The 26887-nt window shown below is 41.9% G+C and overlaps 1 protein-coding gene, 1 long non-coding RNA gene and 1 other non-coding gene across 3 annotated transcripts; all 3 read left to right on the top strand.

Annotated features, from left to right (window-relative positions):
• Positions 1 to 759: 759 nt before the first annotated feature.
• LOC116762063 (dimethylaniline monooxygenase [N-oxide-forming] 5-like) lies at positions 760 to 5477 on the top strand. The gene is made up of 4 exons (XM_032648814.1): positions 760 to 783; positions 2001 to 2189; positions 4126 to 4288; positions 5329 to 5477. Exons 1-4 carry the CDS (start codon positions 760 to 762, stop codon positions 5475 to 5477), a joined length of 525 nt encoding a protein of 174 aa, XP_032504705.1.
• Positions 5478 to 16052: 10575 nt separating this feature from the next.
• TRNAQ-CUG lies at positions 16053 to 16124 on the top strand. Its single transcript has one exon. It is a non-coding gene; the product is annotated as a tRNA-Gln (tRNA).
• Positions 16125 to 16515: 391 nt separating this feature from the next.
• LOC116755186 lies at positions 16516 to 25803 on the top strand. The gene is made up of 4 exons (XR_004350262.1): positions 16516 to 16642; positions 18556 to 18623; positions 19375 to 19466; positions 25669 to 25803. It is a non-coding gene; the product is annotated as an uncharacterized LOC116755186 (long non-coding RNA).
• Positions 25804 to 26887: the final 1084 nt, after the last annotated feature.

The raw sequence follows: 26887 nt of genomic DNA on the forward strand, positions 1-26887 counted from the left end.
TGGGCATTGCTATTGATTCAACTTCCAGCCCCTGTCACCTCCCCAGGGGTCAGGGGATAGGTAACTGAAAGTTACAACCCTCTTATTACAGGGTTTGCTCCATTGGTAACCAGCCCCCATCCTTAGTTGCTTTCTAAAAGTCAGCATATTAACATAACAAAGAGCACTTTTTACCACTCTCAACAGTTAGGAAATTAGGAGAGTATTGGGAGCTCTGAGCCAGGAACTGTGGAGAAAGACCAAATATATATGAGAAATATATTTTGACCATCTGGATAACCAAATATATATTTCCTATAAATCACAATATTGCAGGCATTTAACTTATTTCTTTTTTATGTTATAAATAATGCTGTCATTCACATCCTTTAACATAAATCTTTGTCTACAATGCTGAATCTTTCTTTAAAAGGCTAAGTTAGGGCTTCCCTGGTGGCGCAGTGGTTGAGAGTCCGCCTGCCGATGCAGGGGACACGGGTTCGTGCCCCCGTCCGGGAAGATCCCACATGCCCCAGAGCGGCTGGGCCCGTGAGCCATGGCTGCTGAGCCTGCGCGTCTGGAGCCTGTGCTCCGCAACGGGAGAGGCCACAACAGTGAGAGGCCCGCGTACCGCAAAAAAAAAAAAAAAAAAAAGGCTAAGTTGCAAGGGTTTCATATTCTTGTCACATTGCTGTCCAGAAAACACTGTACTAAGATCTCATTTCACCTCATTTTTGCTAACACTGAGTAAGTCTTTTAAGTTAGTAAAAACGAGGTAAAATGGGAACACATAGTGGACAGGATGTAAGTTAGTACAGTGTTTCCTGGAGGACAATGTGGCAAGTGTATGAAACCCTTGAAACTTCCCAAGGCTTTGAAATAAATATACTATTTAAAAGACTATTACTCAGATGGGCAGTTCTCACTTGGAGTCTTATGTCATGGCAACCAGGTGACAGCTGGGACTGGACGTGTGCTATGACCCCTCTGCTCACATACTTAGAACATCAACTGGGATAATTAACCTTCTGGGGGCTGGCTGCACATCTCTCTATCCCAAACATGCTCTTCATGTGGCTAGCTCAGGCTTCCTCACAGGATGGTGGTCTCAGGGTAGCTAGACTTCTTACGTGGCTGCTGACTTCCACCACAGCAAGCTAGAATCTAAGAGACTCAAGCAGAAACTGCAAGACTACTTATCACTTAGTCTTGGAAGCCATTCAGTATCATCCCAACTGCATGCTGTTGGTCAAAAGCAAGTCATAAAGACAACTTAGATTCAAGGGGAAGAGACTGCACGAGGGCACAAATACTGGGAGATGTGAAGGGCTGTGGAGAGGGGACTTTTTTCTTTTTTCTTTCGCTGTACGCGGGCCTCTCACTGTTGTGGTCTCTCCCGTTGCGGAGCACAGGCTCCGGACATGGAGGCCCAGTGGCCATGGCTCATGGGCCCAGCTGCTCCGCGGCATGTGGGATCTTCCCGGACCGGGGCACGAACCTGTGTCCCCTGCATCGGCAGGCGGACTCTCAACCATTGCGCCACCAGGGAAGCTCGGGACTTTTTAAATTGGCATTTCTTTCAGAAAACATTTTCAAATGTTTGTTGGCTGTTTATAAACCATGACGTTAATTCTCAGGTGCTATGAATGCTTTTTATTTACTGCAGGAAGTGTGCTCGGCCCCGGGCGTCCCCGGGAGTCCCGACCAGCAGGACAAATCCTTGTGAGTCCGAGGAGGAACCTGTAGGGGTTGAAAAGAGAAGAAGGGGCAGGAGACGCAAAAGAATGGAGGCAAGACAAAATCCTGATCAAGCCTCAAACCTTTATTGCTGCAGTAGCTGTATTTATACAGTACAGAGAAAGGGGGGCGGGATCCAGAATAAGGGAAGTACTTGGCAAATTATCATTGGTGCTGCGTGCGCGGGCTTTCGTTTTAGGCGCGGGCTTTTATCTCATTAAGCAGGAAGAGAAGCAGGATGTCGGCCATCTTCTAATGGCGAAAACTTCTTGGCTCCCAACAAGGAAGAACCTGAAAAAGGAAGGGCCAGTATTTACAAGTCAGTGGTCATCAACACTTCTAAGGAGATGATGTGCTTCAGTGACTATCCCGTCCCAGATCACTATCCTAACTACATGCACAACTCCCAGGTCCTGGAGTATTTCAGGATGTATGCCAAAGAATTTGACCTTCTAAAGTACATTCGATTTAAGGTAGGGAATTTCGTGGGTATCTCTGTGTTCTGAGTTTCAAGTAAATGAATAACTCTTCTCATTTACCAGTGCTTATGTACAGATTGGTTTGATATGCTCATGTATCTATCCTATCCAGACAGATTCTACTCTATGTCTTCTCTATGTCTGAAAATATTCATGGAAAGGTCCCTCTTCTATGTATTTTGACTGCAGATCCAGGAAGCCCCCTTCATTTCATTGCCTTCATTCTATATCATTTGATTACAATAAAACAATGAGGGGAACTGACAGGTATGGGAACTTTAAAACCTTCTGTTTCTACAACTTGCTGCTTAGCCCTTTTATACTTTCTGAAGTATTTTCCAGTGCATTATTTATGTGACCACAACAACTCAGTGAAGTAGGTTTTGAAAACTTATGAGGGAACAAATAAGTTAAGTCTGGCGTAGAGCGAGGAACACTGAATTGGGAAGCAAAACCTTGAGTTCTAGTCTTTGCTCTACCACTAACCAACTTGTGACTTCAGACAAGTAAGTTCCTCAACGCTGATGTGTCTTCAGTTTATCTGTAAAACAAGATGACTGTACTAGATCACTTCACTGGTTCCTTCCTGCTGTAAAGTCTTCTGTGATATTCCTATCATTCTAAACCATGACTATAAAAGAATCAATACTCTGACAGCTGGAAAAAAGCCCAAATCTTCTACCTTCTGAGCATTCTACTAAATCATGACTCTTTCTCTTTAACAACAAAATTAAAATGGCAATATCCAGTGACGACTTCCAAAGTCAGTCATTTACAGCCTAGTGGTGCTTCTCTTCACTTCTTTAAATGCTTATTGAACAGGTTTGTTACCATACTAAGCACTGAAGACACAAAAACAAAAAATTAGTGATTTCACAGTCTACTTAAGGAGACAGAAAAATGAAATTTAATTGTAAAAATAATTATTAAAAATAAAGAGTTACAGAGTGATAAAGGCCACTGAAATCTATTCATTGCAGCTCAGAGTGCGGACACTTAACCCATCAGGGCATGAGGCATCAGGCACCAGGGAAATTTTCTTAGAGGAGATAATACCAAGCTAAATGTTGAAGGGTGAGTATCTCCAAATGAGGAAAGAATAAAAGGATGATCCAGGCAGAAGCACGAGCCTGTGTAAAAGTAAGAACGTGATAGAGAAGAACAATAAATAGTATAGGATGGCTCGGGTATACAAGAGTGGTATCTATATTAGTCAACCAAGACATTATGGTCATAAACCCAGAAGCACATAGAACACATTCTTAATGTTTCCTTAACCTGGGTAGAGTAACCCATATTTATTATTATTTTTTAAAGCTAAAAATTGTGCCACTGACTATCCCACCTCACACCTTCTTTCTTTATAGTTACTTGTAAAATGGGCATTTATGGGAGTCAGAGAGGTTCATTTACAGAAAATATGAGCCACTGAGATGTTTCTCTACTCTGTTAGGAAAGGGAGCCCTCTAGCTCAGTCACAAGTTTAAGGCCAGACAGTGAGAACGGGACTTGAGGTAAGAAGGCATCAGAGGGTCTCAGGATGTCTCGGGGTATGGGGAGGAATAGGCATTTCGTGCATGGAGTGTCTCAGAAGCACAAGAGAAGCCCAAACTTTATTCGAGTATCACATTGCCCTAGGTATGGTCCACGAGAACTAGTAATTTGCACTTTTCTAGAAGCAGAGGAAAGTGCAACATTAGTCTGCCAACTCTGTTTTATTTAGCTTTGCCTCATGGAAGTTTTCTCACTCTGACCACAGCCCCAAACAAAAAAGTTCTGATTTGTGGAGTATGAAAATCAAATACCCGTGCATGAGGTCTGTTATGTGGTAGCAGCCCTTTGTTTACCCTCAAGAAGAGTCCTGCCAGGGAAGGTGTCCACTATTTAGGCTGTGGTTATAGTGCCCTGTGGCTACCCCTTTTCTTTTCAGACCACCGTGTGCAGTGTGAAGAAGCAGCCTGATTTCTCCACTTCAGGCCAATGGGAGGTGGTCACGGAATCTGAAGGGAAAAAGGAGGTGAATGTCTTCGATGGAGTTATGGTTTGCACTGGCCATCACACCAATGCTCACTTACCCTTGGAAAGCTTCCCTGGTAAGCAGCCTACAAGGAAGGAAGACACTGGAACTATGCCTGTGACCTGATCCCTAAAGAATGGGAGGATTGTTGTTTGAGTGATTCCTACCTTGGGATGAAATAAGGCTTATCCTAATTCTGCATATTCTCCTGAAAGATGTTGGGGTAACTTGTATTAATGCTATTTAGGACGCAGAGATAACAGTAATTTGGGGGACTAGAGGAAAATTAGAAGGCTCTATATTTAGTTTCACAATGATTTTCGTTTTCCTAGGGATGATAAGAGTTGATCTGCATTAGGTGAATGAAGGCTTTTTAGGCAACTGAAGTAACAAACAGAAATATTGAGTTTCTAAGGAAGAAAATAAAGAAAGCTTAAAGAAAGAGTTTAATTACAGTCTTTGGCCTGGATTTTCATTCTGAGGGGAAAAAAACTACTCTATGCATACTCTAGGGTATGTAAAAAACATATATACTCTCATTGGAATGGAAGTAGGTATTTAGAGAAGATGAAAAGAGGGGTGGGGGATGGGCAAAATAGGTGAAGGGGATTAAGAGATACAAACTACCAGTTATAAATAAATCAGTCACAGGTTGTAATATACAGCACAAGGAATATAGTCAAAAGACTGTAACATTGTAATAACTTTGTATGTTGCATAATCTATAAAAATATCAAGTTCCTATGTTGTACATCTGAAACTGCTATAATATTATAAGTCAACTACACTTCAATTTAAAAAAATAGAGGATGAAAAGGCAAAAGAGAATGGAGATTTTCTGAAGCAGTTTGGATTTGTGAGTCCACAGGTCCAAAATACTACCAGATCCTGAATTAAGCAGACTACTTATGAAAAGGAAATCACAAGGCTCCACTCTGAGATGATGGGAAAAGAAAACAGGCAAAAATATTCAGAAAGGCAACAGTGCACCTGAGTAAAAGGAGAACATACAGAGAATATATGCATAAACCCTACACACACCAAAAAAAATGAATGATTTAAACAAATGATATCAGATAAACCATCACCCAGGAATTATTTTCCCTTCTCTTGCAGGAATTGAGAAGTTCAAAGGACAATACTTTCATAGTCGAGATTATAATAATCCAGAGAGTTTCACCGGAAAGAGAGTCATTATAATTGGCATTGGGAATTCTGGAAGCGATCTGGCTGTGGAAGTTAGCCACACAGCCAAGCAGGTTTGAATTAGTAAATTATTTACTTTGCTTCACCAAGGAAGCTGCAGGTGGACCCAGCAGAGTGTATGGATACCTGCACACAGCCCATCAGTGCCAATGGCAAATGCAGGGCTTTGTTTCACTGCCTCAGTTGGCAACATTTTGATTGATGATGTGATGGAGCCAAGGTTACAAGTTAGATTCCCATTATTCACTTGGCCTCACACTAAGGAATTTGGTCATGATCACAAACTTTGCTCATAATCTCACTCAGCTGTCTCTTCAGAGTGTGCCTCTGGCTTTTAAGAAGACCAGGTGATTGCTGGGAGAGCTTGTTAGAATGCAGCATTCAGAGTGTGGATCACCTGTTGGCCAGTAGAAGTGATAATGCTCTTATCTGAAGGAAAGTGTACTCAGTCATTGAAAACTTTTCACTCCTAGGATGGTGGGGGAATTGTCTTCTTTACTCCCCAAATGGAAAAAAGAAGCAATCTAATCCTTCTAAAGACAACAATTCCACTACAGGGCATATACCGTGAGAAAACCATAGTTCAAAAAGAGTCATGTACCACAATGTTCATTGCAGCACTATTTACAATAGCCAGGACATGGAAGCAACCTAGGTGTCTATCGACAGATGAACGGATAAAGAAGATGTGGCACATATATACAATGGAATATTACTCACCATAAAGAGAAATGAAATTGAGTCATTTGTAGTGAGATGGATGGACCTAGGGTCTGTCATACAGAGTGAAGTAAGTCAGAAAGAGAAAAACAAATACCATATGCTAACTCATATAGATGGAATCTAAAAAATAAAAAATGGTACTAATGAACCAAGTTGCAGGGCAGGAATAAAGATGTAGACATAGAGAATGGACTTGAGTACACCGGGTGGGAGGGGGAAGCTGGGGCGAAGTGAGAGTAACATTGACATATATACACTACCGAATGTAAAACAGATAGCTAGTGGGAAGCAGCAGCATATCACAGGGAGACCAGCTCCGTGCTTTGTGACCACCTAGAGGAATGGGATAGGGAGGATGGGAGGGAGGCTCAAGACGGAGGGGATATGGGGACATACTTATGCATATGGCTGATTCACTTTTGTGTACAACAGAAACTAACACAGTATTGTGAAGCAATTATACTCCAGTAAAGATCTATTAAAAATAAATAAATAAATGAAAGTATCTTCTAAAAAAAAAGACATGTTCTCTGAACGAGGAAACAGTTCAACAAACAGTACCAATGAATTAATAAAGAATTGCACCACTGGATAACGTACACATTTTTATACATTCCTATCTATCTACCTATCTAATTTATAGTGATTTTTTGTTTGTTTGGTTGGGGTTTTTTGATGAATTGGCTGCCTCTCACAGGCAGGAAATGGACCTTTTCCTCCATAATGTTTTTAGTTAAGAGAAGTAAAAGTTATGGTTGTACTGTGAGAAATAATTTGCAAATCAACTCTCAAAATGCGTTTCATGAGCCTCTTAAGACCTGTGATTAACCGCGAATGAAGCATTTCAGTGATTTCTCATTGACTTATGAACATACATAGTAATTCCCAAGGCTAAAATGAAAAGAACACATGGCAAAGCAAGAAGGCTATTTCTTGAGTGTTGAATTTGTCTCATGTTTTAAGAGGGACACACCAGGATAGTTACTAGAGTGTGCCCAGAGAAGGGTAACTAATGTGGCAGAAAATGTGAAACCTGTTATATGGGGAACTGTTAAGGCTTTAAGGCTGATAATGAGAAGACTTAAAGAAGTTATGACGGTTGTTCTCAAATGGTTCAAACGCTGTCATTTGTTAATACTAGACTCCTTGGCCCTAGAAGGCAGAGCTAAGTCCACTGGTGCCAGTTGCATGGAGCCAGGTTCTGGGGTCAATGAAAAGAATAATGTTCCAGCAAGTAGAGCAGCCAAACAATTAAATCATCTCCTCAGGTGATGAGATCCCCATCACCAGAGATATTTAAGGAGGAATGAGATAACCACTTGAGAGTACTTGTAGAGAGGATTGTATTAGGGAAGATATATTCCCATTCTAAAATTACACATTCCAGAATTTTGTGGAATAACACTTTAGAGTTGGGTGTGGCTAAAGTTTTCTACATGGCATAGTGCCTTTAAATCCGGGCATAAAGCTAGTCATTTAAATTGAGAGTTGTCTATGTCAACTTAAATACTATTCTACCTTTGTCTAGCCATGTCCTTGGTGTTAAATTCCTGCTACTGGAACTGTTCATTGGTGCTTAAATTTATCTGTTAAGATTGGGTATTATGAGTTGCCCTTGACCTTACCCCTCACTCTCAGTAAATAAAAATTTTAGAAGGTAAGGCTTATCTTCCATGGAACTGTAGGCATACAACAGGACTGAGAGTTTACTTTTACTTCCTTCTCCCTGTGGTATAAAGCCTCTTTGTTATTAAGAGTACAAGTACAGGTGTGTTTCCCATATTCCCCCCACCCTTTTACTTTGTACCTCATTTTCCGTATACTTTTAAGGCCATTTATCATTTCCTCATGTCCATATTTCATTTCCCAATTGAAAGACTATGTTAGGGAGGAGGCAGCTTTTGGTTGGAAAGCAGATTAGGAGAAATATCTTCCAAAGACAAAGTAGAAAAGAGTAAACTACTGAGGTTAATATGATTATATTCTGGTGGTGGTAGGGTAAGGTGATCAAGCGAAGGTGTAACCTCCTTGGTACAACTAGCCTGTATTCCTTTGAATTCTCCATAGCATGGTAATTGTTAATAGGATTAGTGTTCATACTGAGGTAATTTTAATTTTACACTTAAAATTTTGATTTTTCTCTTTAGGGATAAAGACATTGCCCTCACAAAATGAAATGATAAAAGAAATAGCTAAGGTTCGAGAGGATATGGCCAAAAGGTAAGAATTCTCCTAGGAAGATAGGTGGTTATTTTTTCCCACTTCTTTCTTAATAAGAGCAATGTTGTACTGTATTTATTGTCCTCGTGTCTGTTTAAGGATTTAGATTATATTTTGAAGGAAAAGGAAATAATAGTTTGTGACAATAGAATAGAGAAATACCACCAAGTGGTTTGAATATGGATGGGAAAGGAGAGAAAAGCTTAAGAAAATTCTATGTTTAGGGCCTAAAAGAAAAGTCAAGTAGGAAAAAGCACATGGAGAGAAAACCAGGCATATTATTTTGGCAAGGATTACTTGAAGGGCTATTAAAGCTGCCAGAGGAAGGAACGGCAGCGATAAATTAATGAGAGGTAGATATGGTTAAGTTACAAATCTGTAGGTAGAGTTACAAATCTGCAGGTAGATTTACAAATCTGCAGAGGCCACTTTGCTGGCTGTCATGTGACAACATATTCAGGTCACATTGGCTCTTGGTATGAGTAATCTGTAGGATCTGGGAAGGTGGTACCATCAGCCAGTATTTTAGTGCTTGGGTGGACACATTTAGCAATCTGAATTTCAGAACTCGTGCTTATTCACTTGGTGATCTTTATTGAACAATGTTGATATTGATGAAGTTCCTTAATTTTTGTGGAAAAGTCAGAGGCACAATCATCCCATGCCCAAAGATGTGGTTTTCTTCAATTGATTATACCAGCATAACTCTCCCTTCTGCAAGGAGGAGAAAGACATTTTTTTATTTAACCCTGATACCCTTTCTAGGTGCTCTCCTATTTTCCTCCTTCCTTTCACTGCCAAACTCCTACAATAAATATTCTACATTATATATATTGACTTGTAATACTTTCCTCTTTGTTCTCAGCTTATCTATTTCTTCCACATCCTTCAAGGACTTATCATAGCTCTATTTTAACTACCCTCTTCTACATTTTTATTTAGCAGTCTAAAACCACATGATTTACCAAAAGTCTTACATTTTTCTCTGTTTCATATGCATCTATCTTATCTAGTCCAGTGGATTATAAGGCCCTTAAGGATAGAGACAGTGTCTTTCTTCTCTATTTTCTGCAGCTCCTAGCCCAATATTGAGCCAAAAGCAGATACTAAGAAAGCATTGATTGATTGATTGATTGACTGAATTCTTAGTAGGCCAGGGTTTCCCTCTTCTCCGCTTCAGGTATGTGGACAGTGAACCGCATAACATTCAGGGAGACTAATTCGAAGATGTCAGTTATGTAATAAATTAGGATTGATGATAACAAAATATAGAGGGTATTCTGCTTATAACAGTTCTTCTTATGTCAGACATTGTAGTTATGAAAAACAAAGCAAATAAAATGAAAACCAGGGACTCCAGTTGACGTCCAAGTGCTGCTGTTGATTCTGTTTTCTCACTCATAGAACTTTTGCTCTGTTCTTGTCTTTCCAAGAAGTAAACTAAGTGTTAGTTGTTGGGCACACTGAATTTCATGAAGAAAGCTACTGGATGTACCGGCCAAGTGTGTTCATAAATAAGCTACGGTGTAAATACAGTTTGGGATTGCTGCCTATTGCTTAACCAAAGAATAAATTTGAACATCTGAAAGAACAACATTAGAAATTTTTATCTCTCCCAAGGTACAATAAGTACGAGAACCAGAAATGTGAGAATGACAACTTCCTCTTAATCATATAACTATTTGTACAATTCCCTGCTATTTTGCCTAATTACACCTGTGGAAATACTTTTGAGTATTAGAAGGTCTTTTTTCTTCCATAGTCCTTGTGATACTGGGGATTTATCCTCTATTAAAATGGACCTACTATCTTTTACTCTGCAGAATATTCTGGTTCAAAAGTAAATTGAAAGCCGCTTCTTTTTCATTTCCTTCTTTTAACATAAATTTGCCTCTTTCAGCATGGAAGTTTTTTGAATGAACAGTCTTTTGATAATATAATTCCTAGTTATCACTAATAAGTACCCCAGTTTCCTCTTTAAATAAAAGGCATGTAATTCTCAGTTCACTGATGCTCTCATTTTACTTATAATATGAAAGGTTACAAAAAAAAAAAATCATTGGTTAAATTCTAAACCAAGGTAACAGTAGGATGTGAATAGGAAAGTGAACTCTAAACAACTCAAGATACAAAGCCCTAGTTACGGATGAATGTGTATTAATATTCATCAATTTACAACATCTCGCTTCTGTAATTATATTGAGAGGTTATATCATTTTCCCAATTATATTATAGAAGAAAAAAAAATGCTTTCTTGTAGTGCCAGAAAGTAAGGAAGTGCTCAAAAAGCAAACTGATGAGGGTATGTCACAGGGACACAGGAACCAACTGAAAGTGGTTCCAAAGGCCAAAGCTGGAACAATTTGAACAACAATATAAATAACCTAGTATTGGACTATAATATAAAGTATAAAAAATACCCATGAGTCCATACTGATATAAATAAGTGATAGAATAATAAGAGGGGTAGAATAGAGAAAACTCCCATACGGAAGAATTTCAAACAACTTACATAAATACTCTGCCCTCCAGGAGTTGGAGCATAACTCTCCATTCCTTAAGTGTAGGCTGCATAGAGTGACTTCCTTCCAAGGAGAATGTGTGAAATCTCGGCTTCTGTACCCCGGTGCTGAATAGAAATATGGAGAGAGAATTTCGGAGGAAAGAGAAACAGTAGCTTTATTTCTTTGCCAGGCAGAGGGAACACAGCAGGCTAGCGCCTCAAAAACTGTGCCCCACCCACCCCAAACCCACCTCCGGAGAGGATGGTGAGAAGTTTTATAGTAATTGTTCAAAGAGGGCGTGATCAGCTTGGGGACATTCTTCTGATGGGTTGGTGGTGAGATAAGTAGGAGTCAGCATCATCAACCTTCAGGTTCCAACTGGTGTGGGGTCTATGTGCTTGTGGGCAGCATACCATCCTTAATCCTTAACTTCTTCCACGTGGAGGGGGTTTCAAGTATCTGCAAAACAGCTCAACTATATCTTTGTGTGTATCTGTTGGATGGAAAACCAGGACCTTGCCCCAAGGCTTCACTATTGTTTCTCTTGACTGTTTCTCCCTGGTCTCACATACCCTCCCTTCCCTAATTAGCAACTGCTTGAATCTGCCCGTTGGAAGGTCAAGGAGCCTGAATGAAGGCTATTTCCTGTAATCGAAGAAATGGGGGACACAGAAAGGCTTTGTGCCCAGGAGCCCCACAGGGCCCTGCTCAGTATCAAACCCAGCTGGCAACAGCAGCCACCAAGCAACAGTGATATATTTGCACTGCACTTGGCTCAGATTACCTGAGAAAATAGAGTAGTCGTAAAATAGGAAAGAACAGAGAAAAATGATAGGATTTAAGCTTTTCCAGGATGTCACTTAAGTCAATGAGTGTGAACTCACTTGAAGAAATCTCTCAATAAGGGGTTGATTGTTGGCAAAAATAAATGGTAGGGGGCTTCCCTGGTGGCGCAGTGGTTGGGAGTCCACCTGCCGATGCAGGGGGCACGGGTTCGTGCCCCGGTCCGGGAGGATACCGCGTGCCGCGGAGCGGCTGGGCCCGTGGGCCATGACCGCTAGGTCTGCGCGTCTGGAGCCTGTGCTCCGCAGCGGCAGAGGCCACAGCAGTGAGAGGCCCGCGTACCGCAAAAAAATAAATAAATGGTAGGTACAGAAGCTATTCCGTGTGGCAAGAGTATGAAGAAAAAGAGTATTCTCATAAATGATTGGAAATATGAATTGGTAAAGCATCTTTTCAAGGAAATAGGGCAGGCATTAGCAAAATTTGATATGTATGTACAAGTATATTTCTAAACTGAGCAATTGCCTTTACAGGAATAGCTATTAGAGAAATACACAAGCAGTGATGGAAAATAGTTGGCCCTCAGTATCCATGGGTTGGTCATCCAAAAATTCAACAAACCATGGATTAAAATATTCAGAAAAAATTTTCCAGAAAGTTCCAAAAGCAAAACTTACATTTGTCGGGCGTATTTGCTTTACCAAGTCCAAGCTCGCTCTGCTCGCCTCATGACAGGCCAATAAATCAGAGACAAGGTGTCGAGGCAAGGAATATGACTTTATTTGGAAAGCCCGCCAAATGAGAAAATGGCAGACTAGTGTCTCAAAATAACTATCTTATCGGGGTTTGGATGCCCATTTCTTTTATAGAATCAGAGAGGGAGAAGCTGTGAGGAAGTAAAAAGACCATCAGTCTTGCAAAACATCTGGAATGGCCAGCCTCAGGGAGGGGATGTGTTAATTTCTTCTTTCTTGCAGCCATTCACAGCTGGGTAGAGTTCCCTGAGTCAGGCCATTATGTATGATTATAATAACAAAAGCAACGAAAAGCAAAGGCTAAAGTCAAAGAAACAGATCCAACATGGAGTCAAAATTGGCTCTTCCCTGTTACATTTGCCTAGAATTTACATAGTATTAGGTGTTTAACTTAAGTAATTTAGAGATGATTTAAAGTATACAGGAAGATATGCATAGGTTACATGCAAACACTACACCATTTTATATAACGAATTTGAGCATCTGCAGTATGAACGGGGGTCCTGGAACCAATCCCCGGAGTATACCAAGATATTACTGGATTAGATATAGACACATAGATGTCCCCTGAAGTATTTTGTGTATAAATAAACACTGGAGTCAATTTCATGTCCATCAACAGGAGAACATTTATTTATAATAATCCATTCATACCCTGAAAGGGTCTGCAGTTATTTAAAAGAATAAGGCAGATGATAAAAATGCTGAGAGTGATGGACTGATAAAAGCTAACATGTATTGAGTATTTACTATGTGCTAGGCACTGGGCTTAATGCTTTACCTGCACTTCTCATTTAAAACCTAGGACAACCCACGTAGGAAGAACTCCTATTTGTCCCATTTTTAAGTGAGAAATTGAGCTACAGAAAATTCCAGAAACTTTGTTAAAGTCACTCTGATACCCAGTCAGGTTTGCACCTACAGCTTAAAAGACCAGAGTGCTCTCTTTTCTTGTTCTCTGTTATAGGGATTTCACAGCCTGACTGATTTGTTCTCATGTTGGAAAAAAACAATGTCAGATACAGAATATCAACTTCAGACAGGCTACCTCAGAATTTTGTCCGGTCATAGAGAAAAACAAGGTCACTGTGCAACCTACAAAATTTTAAACATCTTCCTCTTTTCATAAGGAAATGACTGTTACTTTCTTATTCCAATCATAGAATTGCCCATGCTAACAGTATTCAACATGGAGCAAACCCTGCTTCCTCCCATCTTCCCACAAATCACCCAACTAAAGCCCAAATCCTATAATAGGATTACACCTGACCACACCTTGAAACCACATCCCCTTAACAACAAGTTCCTCTGGGGAGTTTATTTTTAACCTATCAAAAATATTATTCCTTTTCTTGTCTGACACCTTTGTTCCTCTCAAGACTGAGGAGTATCAAAGAAAATGGGGCACTGAAATTGAGCAGGACCCTGTGGGTCTCTCCCATGTACAAAAGCCTTTCCATGTCCCCCATTTCTTGTTTGTAGGAAAAAGGTTTCAGCCTCCTCACGGAGTTCCCAAGCGCAGATTCAAATAGTTACTAATGAGAGGACTGAGGAAATGCAGAAACAAAGGAAAGGCTGTCAAGAAACAATAATGCAGCCACAGGGCAGGGTGCAGTTTCCTCCTCAAAGAATATACATAACTATCTGATACAGGTCTCTTGAGGTCTTCTACAGGAACTAGGGACCCACCCAGGTCGGGAGGATGGTAAATTCACAGTGGGTGCAAGAACCTGGACCCCCAATTGGTTGGAACCAGAGGCTGATTGAGATTCCTAGAACACCACCCTGTCACCTCACCACCAACCAGTCAGAGGAAGGTCACACACTCTACAGCCACCCCCGCACCCCAAATTTTGCCTATAAAAACTCTTCCCTGAAACTGATCTCTGAGAAGCAGCAGTGAGTGGGGGGCGTGAAGCAAGATCTTAATTCCCTGCCCAGGAATTGCACCTGGGTAGCCTGGATGAAAACTAGGAATCTTAGCCACCACGCCCCCTGGCTCTTGCCCCCAGTGAAAAATGAATCTCTCATGGAGGTAAAAGTGTAGAAACAGGTACAAAGTTTATTATTCGAGACATAGCACAACAACAAGTGGGAGAGCACACAGAGAAACTGTTTAGTGAAGATAGAAGCAAGGCAGAGATGCCCACCCAGAGCCGAAGGGTGTGGGCGTGGGCGTCCTCCCTAATGAGGAGGAGCGCAGTAAAGAGGCCGTTAAGTCATTTATATACTGCAGTTCTTCCAGGTCTTTGTTTACCTTTGGCCAATTATCTGGTTTCTTTTTCCACACCTGACCTGCCCTAGGACGCTCCCCAACACACGTGAGCAACTTTTTTTCCAAGATGGATTACAGCCCAGAGGCCTTAGCATTATATGGCTTTAGCATCACATATTATGGGGTGGTGCCCCCTCCTTTTTGACCCCCCCAAGGTGCAATGTTTCCCTTGCCCCAAGGATGGGAAATGGATGACCACTTGATCTTTTAATAGGGTTTAGTCCCGCTCTGTCCCTGCCATAAAAACATCCAGTGTCTGGTTATTTACCCTATTTCTGTTGCTAGAATTTTTTGTTTTGTTTTTTTTTTTGTGGTACGTGGGCCTACTCACTGTTGTGGCCTCTCCCGTTGCAAAGCACAGGCTCCGGACGCGCAAGCTCAGCAGCCATGGCTCACGGGCCCAGCCGCTCCACGGCATGTGGGATCTTCCTAGACTGGGGCACGAACCCGTGTCCGCTGCATCGGCAGGCGGACTCTCAACCACTGCGCCACCAGGGAAGCCCTGTTGCTGGTTTTTATATTGAGGTACAGATCTCGAAATATAGACAGGAGTCAGGTCATAAATATGTAGTCCTGGAGCCCGTTTGTCTCTTGCTTCAGTAAATGTAAACTGGGGACTGGTAATGAATGTCGGGCCTGGAGCCCATCTTCTTCTCACCCCAGGAGGTGTAAACAGGAGGGCACTTTTAAACGTGTAGCCTGGAGCCCATCTATCTCCTGCCTCACAACCTATCAGGGAGTTTGGGTCTTTTGAGCAGGAGTCCCCTTTCTCCGTGCGTGGCCCTGCAATATACCTTCCTCCAGCATTTCCTTTTGTTTGGCCTCACCGCGCCTTCAGCACAGGACCTTGTGTCACATAACCTGGCAGGCCATGAGCCGCCCTGGGTACTTGCAGTGCGACGTGTGCGGCCGGATCCCCCGGCAAAGCCTCCAGCACCCAGCGATTCTACCCTTGGACCTGTGGTCCCAGGGAGGGGACATCCCACGAAGTCCCAGGGGCTGTTCTGAGGGTCTTCAGAGCTCCCAGGGCAGCGGGAAGAGGACACTTGGAAAGAAGAGGAAAGGAACCTTTTTTTTTTTTCCTCGCGGGAATTTTACCTCAGGGCAGAAAACTCTAGAAATGCCGGCAGAGCAGGTGGATTTGGGGGAGCCCTAAAAGCCCTTCCCTGTAGCTCACCCCGAATGGATTTCATCTCATTCCACGACAAACCTGAAGAGACGGCCGAGGGCAGGCGAGTCAGGCGCCTCCTGGCGTCGCGGAGGAAGCGGGCTCGGGGCGCAGTGACGAGAGCGCCCGGCGGAAGGCCGCTCCTGGGCTCGCGGGGCTGTGCGCAGCCAGGCTCAGTGGCGGGAGCGGAAGAATCCCTGGCAGAGGGTTCCATGGTGTAATGGTGAGCACTCTGGACTCTGAATCCAGCGATCCGAGTTCAAATCTCGGTGGGACCTTTCTCTTTAGGCAGCGCCCAGCCGTCTTTTACTCGGTCTCCTCCCGAAAGCGAACTCGCGCCTCAGAGGCGCGCTGCGTGGACGCGCTTTCCCGCCCCCGCGTCCTCCTCAGTCCTGCTCTCGGACCCGACCGTCTGGGTCACGAGAAGGAGGCTCCCCGGACCCGCGACCCTCCTGCCGCCGCCCACGCCTCGCAGCCGCGTGCCCCGCGCTCTGCCGCCTCCTCCTGAAGAGGAGCTCCACGCGGCGCGCTCCACGCGGCGCGCCCCACGCGGCCGCCATGGCGGGCAGGTGGGGGGACGAGTCCGCGGCGTCCCCGCTGCACCCTGGCGACTCTGCCCGTCGCTGGCCACCGGAGGCCCCGGCCCCGCCGCCCAGGGGCGCAGCGACCGAGCCGGTGGCACCCCCTCGTCGGGTCACCCTGGGTCTCGGGGGCAAAAGGCAGAGGCTGCGCCCACTGAGTCCTGCCCCGCGAGGGGGCTTCACACCGCACATCTTGTAACTGCGCGCTGGTCCCTGTGAGTAAAGGGTCGCGGTGCGGGGCTGTGACGTCGCTGAGCAGCCAGGGTGACAGCGTCTTAGCTTTCGGGTCGAGGGTTCCAGACCTGGATGGCAAGTACTGTATTGTATTCAGGTGCCCTATTTATTATTCCGAATATTGGATCCTATCCCAGTTTATTACCATTTTATTCAGAATTTCTCGCTCCTAAGTCTCCGTTGGACACGGAAAGCCGCTGTTAGGCTAAGATTTGAACCTTCACTCCAGGAAACCTCGTCCTTTCGTCCCAAGCTCAGCCAGAAGGAGGAGGAAGGCCAAGGATTCCGGTGTCTGAGGAGACCAGGGATCCCTGACCCATCTCCACCCAGGCCTTTGAGATACTTGCAGATCTTAAGTCCAGGCTAGACTATAGTGAATATGCCTTGTTTGGTTTGATTTGAGTTGGAAACCACATTCATTTTTTTATCATTATAAAATTAAATTAATTTTTTAAATGTCACTTCTAGACATTGAAAGCACGATGTAACAAATGAACCTGTGTATGCCTTTTGTGGAACAAGCATATGGGTAAGAACTCTCCCAAGAGGCTATAAAACACAATAATTTATATGAACCCCAGGACAGTGGCAGAATTAAAAAACTGCTTTCCTCAATTGTGTTGTTATTGGCATTGTTAGTATTTCTTTATTCTTTTGTCCATGTAATGTAGGAAAAAGCAAAGGAGACTGTATGAAATATCGTATTTCTATTAGTCCCAGTGTCCTTAAAAACAAAAATACTGGTATTAGAGAAAAGAGATGCAGATGTACGATAGACATTCAATAAAAAGCCTGTAGTTCTGAATTTGAATTGTGAATGTGGTTATATGTGAATACATGAATACATACAAATATGAGTATTTCCTAGCTCTGTCCACTGGAAAGACCTAGAAATAAACCAATTCCAATGGGTATCTTTAGGTTACACAATTTGACTTGAGAATAATGTTTTGCACAAAAAGAAGCCAGAGATTCTTAGAGAAATGACTGAGTCCAACTCAGGGGCAGAAAATATTCAAGATGAGACAGAAGCACCTTGTCATACTGATATCAGGAAAGTTCTCAAAGACTATTAGGATCTTATCAAAAGGATGAAGGAGCCAGCTTAAAGTCACTTTCACTACTGAAAGAGAGGATAATTGGAGTGTCAGTAAAGACTATATTGCCATGAATTGAAATACTTCAATGTGTTTGAAACTTTGAATTCATATTAGCACAGGGGAAAAAAAAGAGAAATAAACTAACTGGTGACCACAGAGGATACTTGAGGAATTGCTCATTAAGCTACAGTTTTCTTTACAGAGGGTACTACTAAATAACTAAACAGTATTTAGGGGAAGTTTCTTTTTATACAAGTGTTCCAGTTAAATAATACATGATGATGGAACATCACCCTTTTGCTCCATATAATCAGTTAATGGATCTAGGCCTTGAACTCCAAGAGCTGCTAATATTATTTGAAGAAACACACAGAACTTGATGTGCCTCCTGATCAGAGAGCACACACCACTTCTGAGGTACTCTTGCCAAGATATCAGACGTGAATCTCATCAGTCTCTGTATCTGCCAGGTCCAAAATAGGGGCCACTAGACACATATGGCTGTTGAACACTTAGAATGTAGCTAGTAGGACTGAGGAACTGGATTTTAATTATATTTAATTAATAATTCATGTGAATGTAAACTTAAAAACTGAAGACATGCACAATATTTTTCTATTAAACACAGCTTTAAAACTGGTAGAATTATATTTCCTTTACTGTGTAGCATTAACTAGCTGTGTATTGAATAGGTCATATTTATATTATTGTGTGATTATACTTTTTTAGCTTGCAGTGTAGCTACTAGTAAAATTTAAATTACATGTGTGCCTTGTATTTTCTTTTTATTACAGCACTGCTCTAGATTCTACCACCAAAAAAGAAATATGGAGGACAAGAGAATTTATGAAAGTACACCCAGGTATTCAATTTAGACTGCAGGAATGCTACAGAACAAACAGCTCAGTTTCTTCAACAAATGAATGATTAAAAAAAAAAAATGACAGCAAGAGACCAAGAGAGAGCTGGAGCAAGAGAGAGAGAGGAAGGAAGGAAGGAAGGAGGGAAGGAGGGAAGGAAGGAAGGAAGGAACTGAGGGTAAACATATATGTAAATACTTAAACACATATCCTACTGATTACAATTTGTGGATTTTATTTGGCTCCCAAGAAAGGATACTAACTTAAAAACAATAACTGGGAATTTGAACACTATTTTATGATATTAAAGATTTTAAATTGATTTATGAATAATTGTAGTGCTGTGATAATACTTTCAGAAAGAGTCTTCATTTAGGGAAACATACTGGCATAATTACAGATGAAATATGATGTCTGAGATTTGCTTTAAATAATATAGGAAAAGATAAGTGGGTGGAATTGTAGTAAAACAATTTTAGCCATAAGTTGATAAATGTTGAACGTGGCTGACAAAGATGGGGATGTTCTATTATGTAATTCTGTCAATTTTGTGTACTATTGAAATTCTTCATTTGAAAAAGAATGATAGGAGACCACAGATCCACCTAGGATAACAGCAGCTGAATCTATCAACACATATTTCAGAGGGCTAGAGACTTAACAGAGAGAGTCAAAGACACCACTCATAAACCTGCCCTAAACAACCAGAGGCCAGAGAACACTGTGGATGCCAACTGGTTTGTTTTCACCCAGGTCTTGGAGCCACACAGCAGTAGAGGGATCAGCAAAGACTCTGCATATAAAGGAGAGGAGAGCAAGGAGGACATACTCAGGAGGGAACCCAGGTAAAATTACTCACAGAAAGAGCATGTGGATAAACTCAGAGGATGCCTAAGACCTGGTCGTATATAGCTCTGGCATCTGGGGAATTGACAGGAAGGGGTTTGACAGTGCAGAGAACCAGAGGGTGACAATTTTGAGGAGGCACAATTACTGGGATCAAGTGTGAGAACTAGATGAAGGTAGCATCCTTTGGAAGCTTGTGGTGAAGAGAAAGAATGAAGTAACTGGTAGGAATTAAAGCTCCTACTGGAAGAAACAGAATCCCAGAATCAGGAGATACACCATGCCTTTCCCCAGAACCTTACATCTGCTAAAATAATTGCACAAGACAGATCTAGAACTAAGAAATCGACTAAGCCACTCAGAGCCCTAATCTGTTCCTACCTAGAACTGTTCCTACCTAGAAACTGCTGTTTCTTGTTCAAGTAAACCCAGTCATGTTAAAATGAAAATCATACAACAGACATTTATTCTAAGATGACAGGGTAAAAAACATAAATAGTCAAAAATTTCAGGTCATGAAAAAATTCCCTTCAAAATCCATCACAAAACATAGGAAAAGTGTAAAATGGCATCTGTATCTGAATTGTTTGTGAACAAAGCATTTGTAGACACACACACACACACACACACACACACACACACACACACACGGGGAAAAGCCCCAAAACTTCACATAACAAATACACAACACAAAATAGAAGTAGACAAGAAAGAAGAAATGAGAAATTAGAATTGGCAGAGATTAGAAAAAATTGAAGGAAAAGAAAATTCTCCGGAAAAGAGGCTAAATGACAAAGTACATAAGGGATCATATTTGTCTGAAATTAGAAGGGACATTGAACGAAAAAATGAAAGCATCAAACAGAATAGTAATGAATAAAAGATAATGAGAAAGGATCAGAGAGAAAGTCATAGAGACCTGGGAGAAATAGACCTGGAATGGTCAACTCTAAGACCTATCCTATTAGAGCTAAAAGATTTTATTTTATTTAATTAATTAATTTATTTATTTTTAAGATTTAAAAAAAAATTTTTTCTTCTGTGAAGCTCCAGGCCTCCCTTTGCCCTCAGTGGAGAGAAAGTTACATTCTACATCTCAATAGAACATAGAAAGCAAGAAGATGTTTCTTAAAAAAATCAATAAATTCATTGTGGACAAGTCCTTCGTATTCAGTCAAGCTGTCCATGTATCAAAGCAATAGAAAACAAGTATTAAATATGCCAAACTTAGGGAGTCCTTACTCCATCATGAGGAATCTTTAAGGATGAACTCCACTCATCAAGAGCTGACTGAGGAAACTTTGAGTTTTGTACAGCTGGTCATCATTGAATATATGTAATTGTAGATTTAAGCCAGTGTGTCATGGACCCTGCTCTGGGGGCGGCCTGGGCATACCCTCGGGCCTCTGCAGGGAGGCTGCTGGCACTCCCAGGGTGGGGCAGCCATCCTGTGCCACTAGGGGGTCTAAAGGGCCTGGTGGGCCCCTCCAGCTCCTACCCCTACCTTGCCGGTTCCCGCATTAAAAAAAAAAAAAAAAAGAGGTGGGGACAAGGTGGGAAAAATCGAATGTAAAGGGTATACATTTGATTGGGTTGAAATAATACTGTAAGAAGTGGTAGGTAAAGACAGAAGAAAAGAGAAAAGTAGAATAATGTCCTTGATCATCACAGTGGTAAAAGTTGAAGTTGAGAGATGTCATTTAAAACTTATATTCCAAATATTAGAAATGTGCCAACATACTAAGGGACTAAGGGGTCAAAAATTTTAGTGCACTAGCTAAAATTAGTGCATTTAGCCAGTCCTTTGTAAATACCAAACACACACACACACACACACACACACAGATAAAATAACACAGAAAACAAACACAGTAAATACAATCGACTACAAATGGTAAATATAACTTAAAAAATGTGGGAGAGTTTAAGATATAAAGATGAATAGGAGAAACAAGAATATTTATATTAATTTATATCTATACCCACTAAAATAAATCATGATAATAATGGATTATAACACTGAATTTTAAAAACGCATGAGTCCACAGTGAAACTCAAAAAAACTTTTAATGATATGGAAGGGGTATGGATTGTCTTTCCCACAGCACAAGGCCAGGAATACAAGTTTACAGAATGATTGAATTAAAAAATGTCCAGGGTACAAACACAAGTATGATAATTGACATACATGAGGGAACAATAAGGGATGGTAAAATATTTAGAGAAAGAGCATCACGGAACAAGATATTCATAAACTCTCAAAGTACCACTAATCAAGTTACTGATTATAGACAGAAAACATGTCTTTCCAGTGAACGGATCTCATGGCCCCTGCATAATAAAGTGTCCAATGCTAAAATGACAATAGTGGTGACAGGCAAAGTGGACACTCTTAGTCTCCAAAGGGGCTGTGCTTGGAAGCACACAGCATGCAGTAAGTGGTGTTCTTGGCAAAAAGGGTTCAACTGAACCCTTGAGGAAATGATCAGACAACTGCAAAATGTAGACCCTTGAGCCAGACAACTGACCTGTCCTCTGCAAGCAAGTCAATGTCACCACCATTGAAGACAACCACAGAAAGCTGAGGAGAGGTTTTGGGTTCCAAAGGACTAAAGAAATATACTGACACAATCTTTTTAGTCCTTGGGAATCCAAAACACCTCCTTTTTGTTGTCTTATTTGTGGAGACGTTGACTGTTTGAAGAAAGACAGGCCACTTGTCTTGTTCAATGGCCTAAATTCTGCAGTCATCTGATAACTACCTCATGATGAAACTCAGGCTAAACAGTTTCAGCAAGAACACTGCATAGTTAATGCCCTCAGATCCTAGTACAGTCCATCTAGTGGCAAAGAATGACCGGGTTGACATGTTGCCTTCTTCCAGTTGCTCCTGATGCCGGTGTGTGGAGGATGAACATTGAGACGAGCAAGAGTTAAGGTCTCTCCAAACTGTGTGTCCATCAAAGCATTGGTCTCCTTATCAATTAATCACCCTTGGAGGCTGATAACTGGGATTTCTTCCATCAGATCTGTGTCTTGGAGTGTGGAGAGTAGTTGTTGGTTGTAAGGTTGATTCTCAGGAAAGGATCCCTCCAGTGTTCTATTTGGGCTTTAACTTGACTTGCTGCTGTAGATTTATTTTCATCAAATGGAAAAGGTACATTTTATAATGTGGTTTCTTCCAAATTGGCGATATCTTTTCTTAGTTCCTAAAGTAATTGGTATCTGTGAAAGACAGAGAGAGAGAGAGAGAGAGGGAGAGAGAGGAGAGAGAGGGAGAGAGAGAGATGAAATGTGAGTTTTGTTAGGTTCTGCTGATAGCTGAGCCTGGAGGGATGGCTACATGGTGACAGAGGCCAGGGGCAGGCTGAGCTCCTGTCGACAGGAGGAGCTGAAGGGGGAGCCACAGGCTGGCTGAAGTGGAGAGTGAGGTACATGAGTTAGAAGAAATACCTCCCTAAACTTTCATCCAGCCTGTGGTGCAGAATCTAGGGACCCCTGTCCTCACCCCACCAGTGCTTGGTGAGATCCCCGCTCAAAGCTGCTGCAAAGCCTTAACCGAATCCCCACCACCCAATCCTCAGCAGCCACGTACATCCCTCTTGAATCCCCTTCATCTGGACCGAATGATGACTTTCTCACATGTACCAGGATGGATGTGCTTAGCATCCCTTGTACACTTTCAGAAACAGACTGCTATGGGAGCAGAGGATCCTTGGTAGAGAAACACACCCTCTTCTATCTCTACGTCCCTGCCTTCTGAGGAGGAGGGGCAGGCTACAGGGAAAGCCCTGGAATGTGAGAGCCAACAGGAACCTCAGAATGTTTCCAAGTCCAGTTCCACCTTTTACAGATGAGGAGCTATGTTTCCAAGGGGCTAGGGACTAACTAAAACCACATGGCCTGTTATTGACAACCCTGGCCCTAGAACCCAGGCCACAGGCCCTTTCCATACATTTGGGGAAAGGGAGAGGAAAGGCTCCAATCTGGAGGTGTCAACAGTTAATGGAGGTTGTTTGGTCACCCTCCTGGACAGGAATAAGGCTTTGCAGAGAAATCCTTCTCCAAAGGGGCTGAGGAACAAATGAAAAAACTGGAAACTCAAAATGAAATTAGCAAAAAGAGAGCAGGGAGTGTAACTGTGGCCCAACCCATTTGCATCCCATGGACACCAACGTTCTAGAAAGGTAATTTCATGATGGATCCACCTTAGGGCATTTCTAGGAATATTCTCAACATGTAGAAAAACAAAACTCTGAAGTAAAAGTGAAAAAGCATTAGTTTTAGTTATACTAGATTCTCATCACTTTCTTCTCAAACTTTTCCCAAAGAAAGAGTCTCTCCTACTCTTTTATGCTAGTGCATAAAAAGCGCATGAAAAAGGATAAACATAGGAGAATGAGGCCTAAGATTCATTATGGGGTTTTTGCATAAGGAAAAAATTAAGTGGAAAAAAAAATCAATTTGTTGAATCTGCAGTTCTGAACCCGTTAGGGAAATCCATTTAGTGAATAGCGAACTGCAAGTTGCATTTTAACAGTAGAAAAGGAAACACTAAATTTCATTATTGTGGGAAGGGGAGGTACTATTTTATACTCTGGGTTTTTATGTAATTTTTTTTAACTCTATCTTGTACGATAAAAATTGTGAGAAACTTGGATCCAAACAGAGATATTATATATCTAACTTATCTACCTTTTTTCTGTTTTCTCTTCCCTGAGCTGTACAAATAGTTCTGTTGAGAGAAGAATGCAAATTCCCCTAATGGCTGATATTCAGGTTTTCTATGAAGTAGCCACACAATGGACGTTGCCATACTGGTTACTGATACCCTACCAGATCCACAGTCCTTCTAATCCCTAGATGCAAATTAGCAGAGTTTTTAAAAATACTGATACCCAAACTTCACTGCAGAACTTTAGAATCAGAATTTCAATGGACTGGGTTAAGGCATTCATGTTAGATAAAAACTCACCCAGTTTTTAATTTATAATAGCATGATTTAGAACTACTCATTAGACCTACACTATTTCACACCATTCTTTTTCTTCTCTCCATCTACGCCAGCATGGACTTCTTTCCCACTGGCCCTAAAGATTTTTTGATCTTTCTCTGACACTCTCATATAAATAACTTGCCTTCTCAATTAGATTTGTGTGAAGCAATGATCATCTTGTATTCTTGTGTATCTCCCTGGGTCTTCATAAATCTGGCCCAAAGTTAATTCACTACCATGCTCTCCTACATTCCCTGGCCTCAGATTCCAACTCAATTCATTTCTTCTGGATTTTTACTGAACATGTAGAAGGAGTAATTTTAAGAAAGGGGAGAGGTCTGAATGCCTATGCACTTTATGCTATTATGCATATTGAAAACCTGGCCTCTGGATCTCCTTTTGGCCAATGTCCCTTTAGGGTGCCATCTACTGTCCCCCACCTACTGCCAGCTCCAGTGAGTCCCTGGAAGCCCCATGCACGGTAGCACAGAACTGCCCACCTGGGGCTGAGGGGAACCTGACTGCAGCCCAGTCCAGCACTCCCACCTATGACCCAGGTTCTTACTTAGATTTTGTAATCAGTGCTCTTTTTCCTGTTTCATTTCTTCTTATTCATGTGCAGAAGTTGAGAATTAAGGGTTTTCCAAGATAAGGTTCTCCAAAAGCCAACCCAACATGCAAGTGATTCATTAACACATGATCCTGGAAGAAATAGGCAGTGGAGTTTGGGAGCGAGGAAGGGAGAATAAGGCAAAGAAACCAAGGAAGTGTGTGAGATCAGGCGAAGGACTATGTGTTCAGTGGCCTAAATGATGCTCTTCTGATGAGGAGGACCATGGATCTGGGCTTCCCTGTGGCTAAAAGGGAAGGTCAGAGGGAATATTAGGACAGCAGCTATAGGAACTCAACAGAGTTCAGAGTGCAAACAGGAGATGGAGATGGAAGGGCCATGGCAGGGTGGCAGCCCCCATGGAAAAGAGAGGAAAGACCAGACGAGGTAGCATCAGCTGTTGAGTGAACAAACGAGGAAGAGAAAAAATAGTGGGAGACTGAGCTATAATCTTAGGTAAAGAGTATAAGGAAGAAGTACACATAAGAGCCTCAAATGTGATTACCTCTGTACCCTAAGCTTGAAGGCCAGGGAATTGGCATGCTAGTCTCCACTTGCTGAACAGCAGTTTTCTTGTGATAATCTTCTGTTTCAGGACACTTAAGGCATTAATCTTGCTACAGACCAGACACTCATGTTTGCTGGCAGCTAAGACCTCACCTTCCAGCTTGGGAGGGTTCTTCATTCCAATGGAAGCATCCAAACCCAGCTCTGAAGATAAAACCACAGCCAACAGGATCTGTTGTTTTGCATGATCTTACTATGACTTACTCCTGCACGCAGGAGGGTCATCAAGTGAGGAAAGTGTCCAGGAACAAGGAAGGCCATCTGAAAGTCTATGGTGAGTGGAAACCAATGGAGACATTTTTATATTTGCTTTTTGTTGATCTTCCTAACACTACCCAGTACTGGTAAGATTGCCATGGGGCAAACATGTTCCCAAATGCCAAAAGAAAAAGTCAAGAAAAATAAAACTGATAAAAAAAAAAAGTTCCTAGGTAGAAAAGACTAAGGCAAGAAAATCATGCTGGACATAGGCTGTACTGATGGGAGGGAAGAGATTGTACAGATCAAGAAAAGTCAAAACTGAAGGAAAACCTCATGATAGAAAAGAACTGGGGAAGTCTGAAACTAGAAAAAATTTCAAATGTGCATCAATATATATTTCACATATATGTGTATCCATACTATGTGTAATACATATATATACTCAATCTAAATACAGCATGGAAAATATGATAAAAATGCAACCACACAAGTGTTTGTGTGTATAATGGAACTCATTCATGAGGGTGTTGAGATACTGAATGGACTGCTCTGTTATCCTCCTGATGAGCTGAATTTGGAAAAGAAAAACAAGAAGAATGAGAGAGAAGCTCTGGTGGGTGACAGGAGCTATTAGATATGGCGGGCAGGAATCACTGGGTGGAGGAGTGTGAAAATAAAGGGCATTAAAATTATCCTTTGCTGCAAAATCTCCTGTGAAGCCTGGATTCATCTCAGGCCTCCGTGGAAAGTGAGCGGGAGACACAGTGGCTGAGCCAGTGGGGTTAGGTCTTGCCTGGGAATGTGGGAAGCCAAGGACAAGAAGAGGAGGGACTAGAGGGAAGAGAAGACAACTAAATACCACAAGACCTAATGGCTCTTGTCAGGGCTACGCATCCCCTACATTCCCTGAGCACTTTCTATGAGACTCTCCATGGTGCCACAGGGGTGCTCCGTCTTACCTCACCTCCACCTGAAGACATGGGTCTCTCCTCATTTCTCAGATGAGGTCCTCGCCTAAGGGATGAGCACCAGGCAGCCCCAGGCTC

The sequence above is a fragment of the Phocoena sinus genome, chromosome 1 (genome assembly GCF_008692025.1).
Source record: "Phocoena sinus isolate mPhoSin1 chromosome 1, mPhoSin1.pri, whole genome shotgun sequence".
In the NCBI taxonomy this organism is placed as follows: domain Eukaryota; kingdom Metazoa; phylum Chordata; class Mammalia; order Artiodactyla; family Phocoenidae; genus Phocoena; species Phocoena sinus.

Excerpts from the sequence above, each read along its gene's own strand:
- LOC116762063 (XM_032648814.1), top strand. The coding sequence starts at position 760 with ATGGGAACACATAGTGGACAGGAT. Across the intron at positions 784-2,000 it reads GAACACATAGTGGACAGGAT|GAAGAACCTGAAAAAGGAAG; the intron begins GTAAGTTAGTAC and ends GCTCCCAACAAG. Across the intron at positions 2,190-4,125 it reads TAAAGTACATTCGATTTAAG|ACCACCGTGTGCAGTGTGAA; the intron begins GTAGGGAATTTC and ends TTTTCTTTTCAG.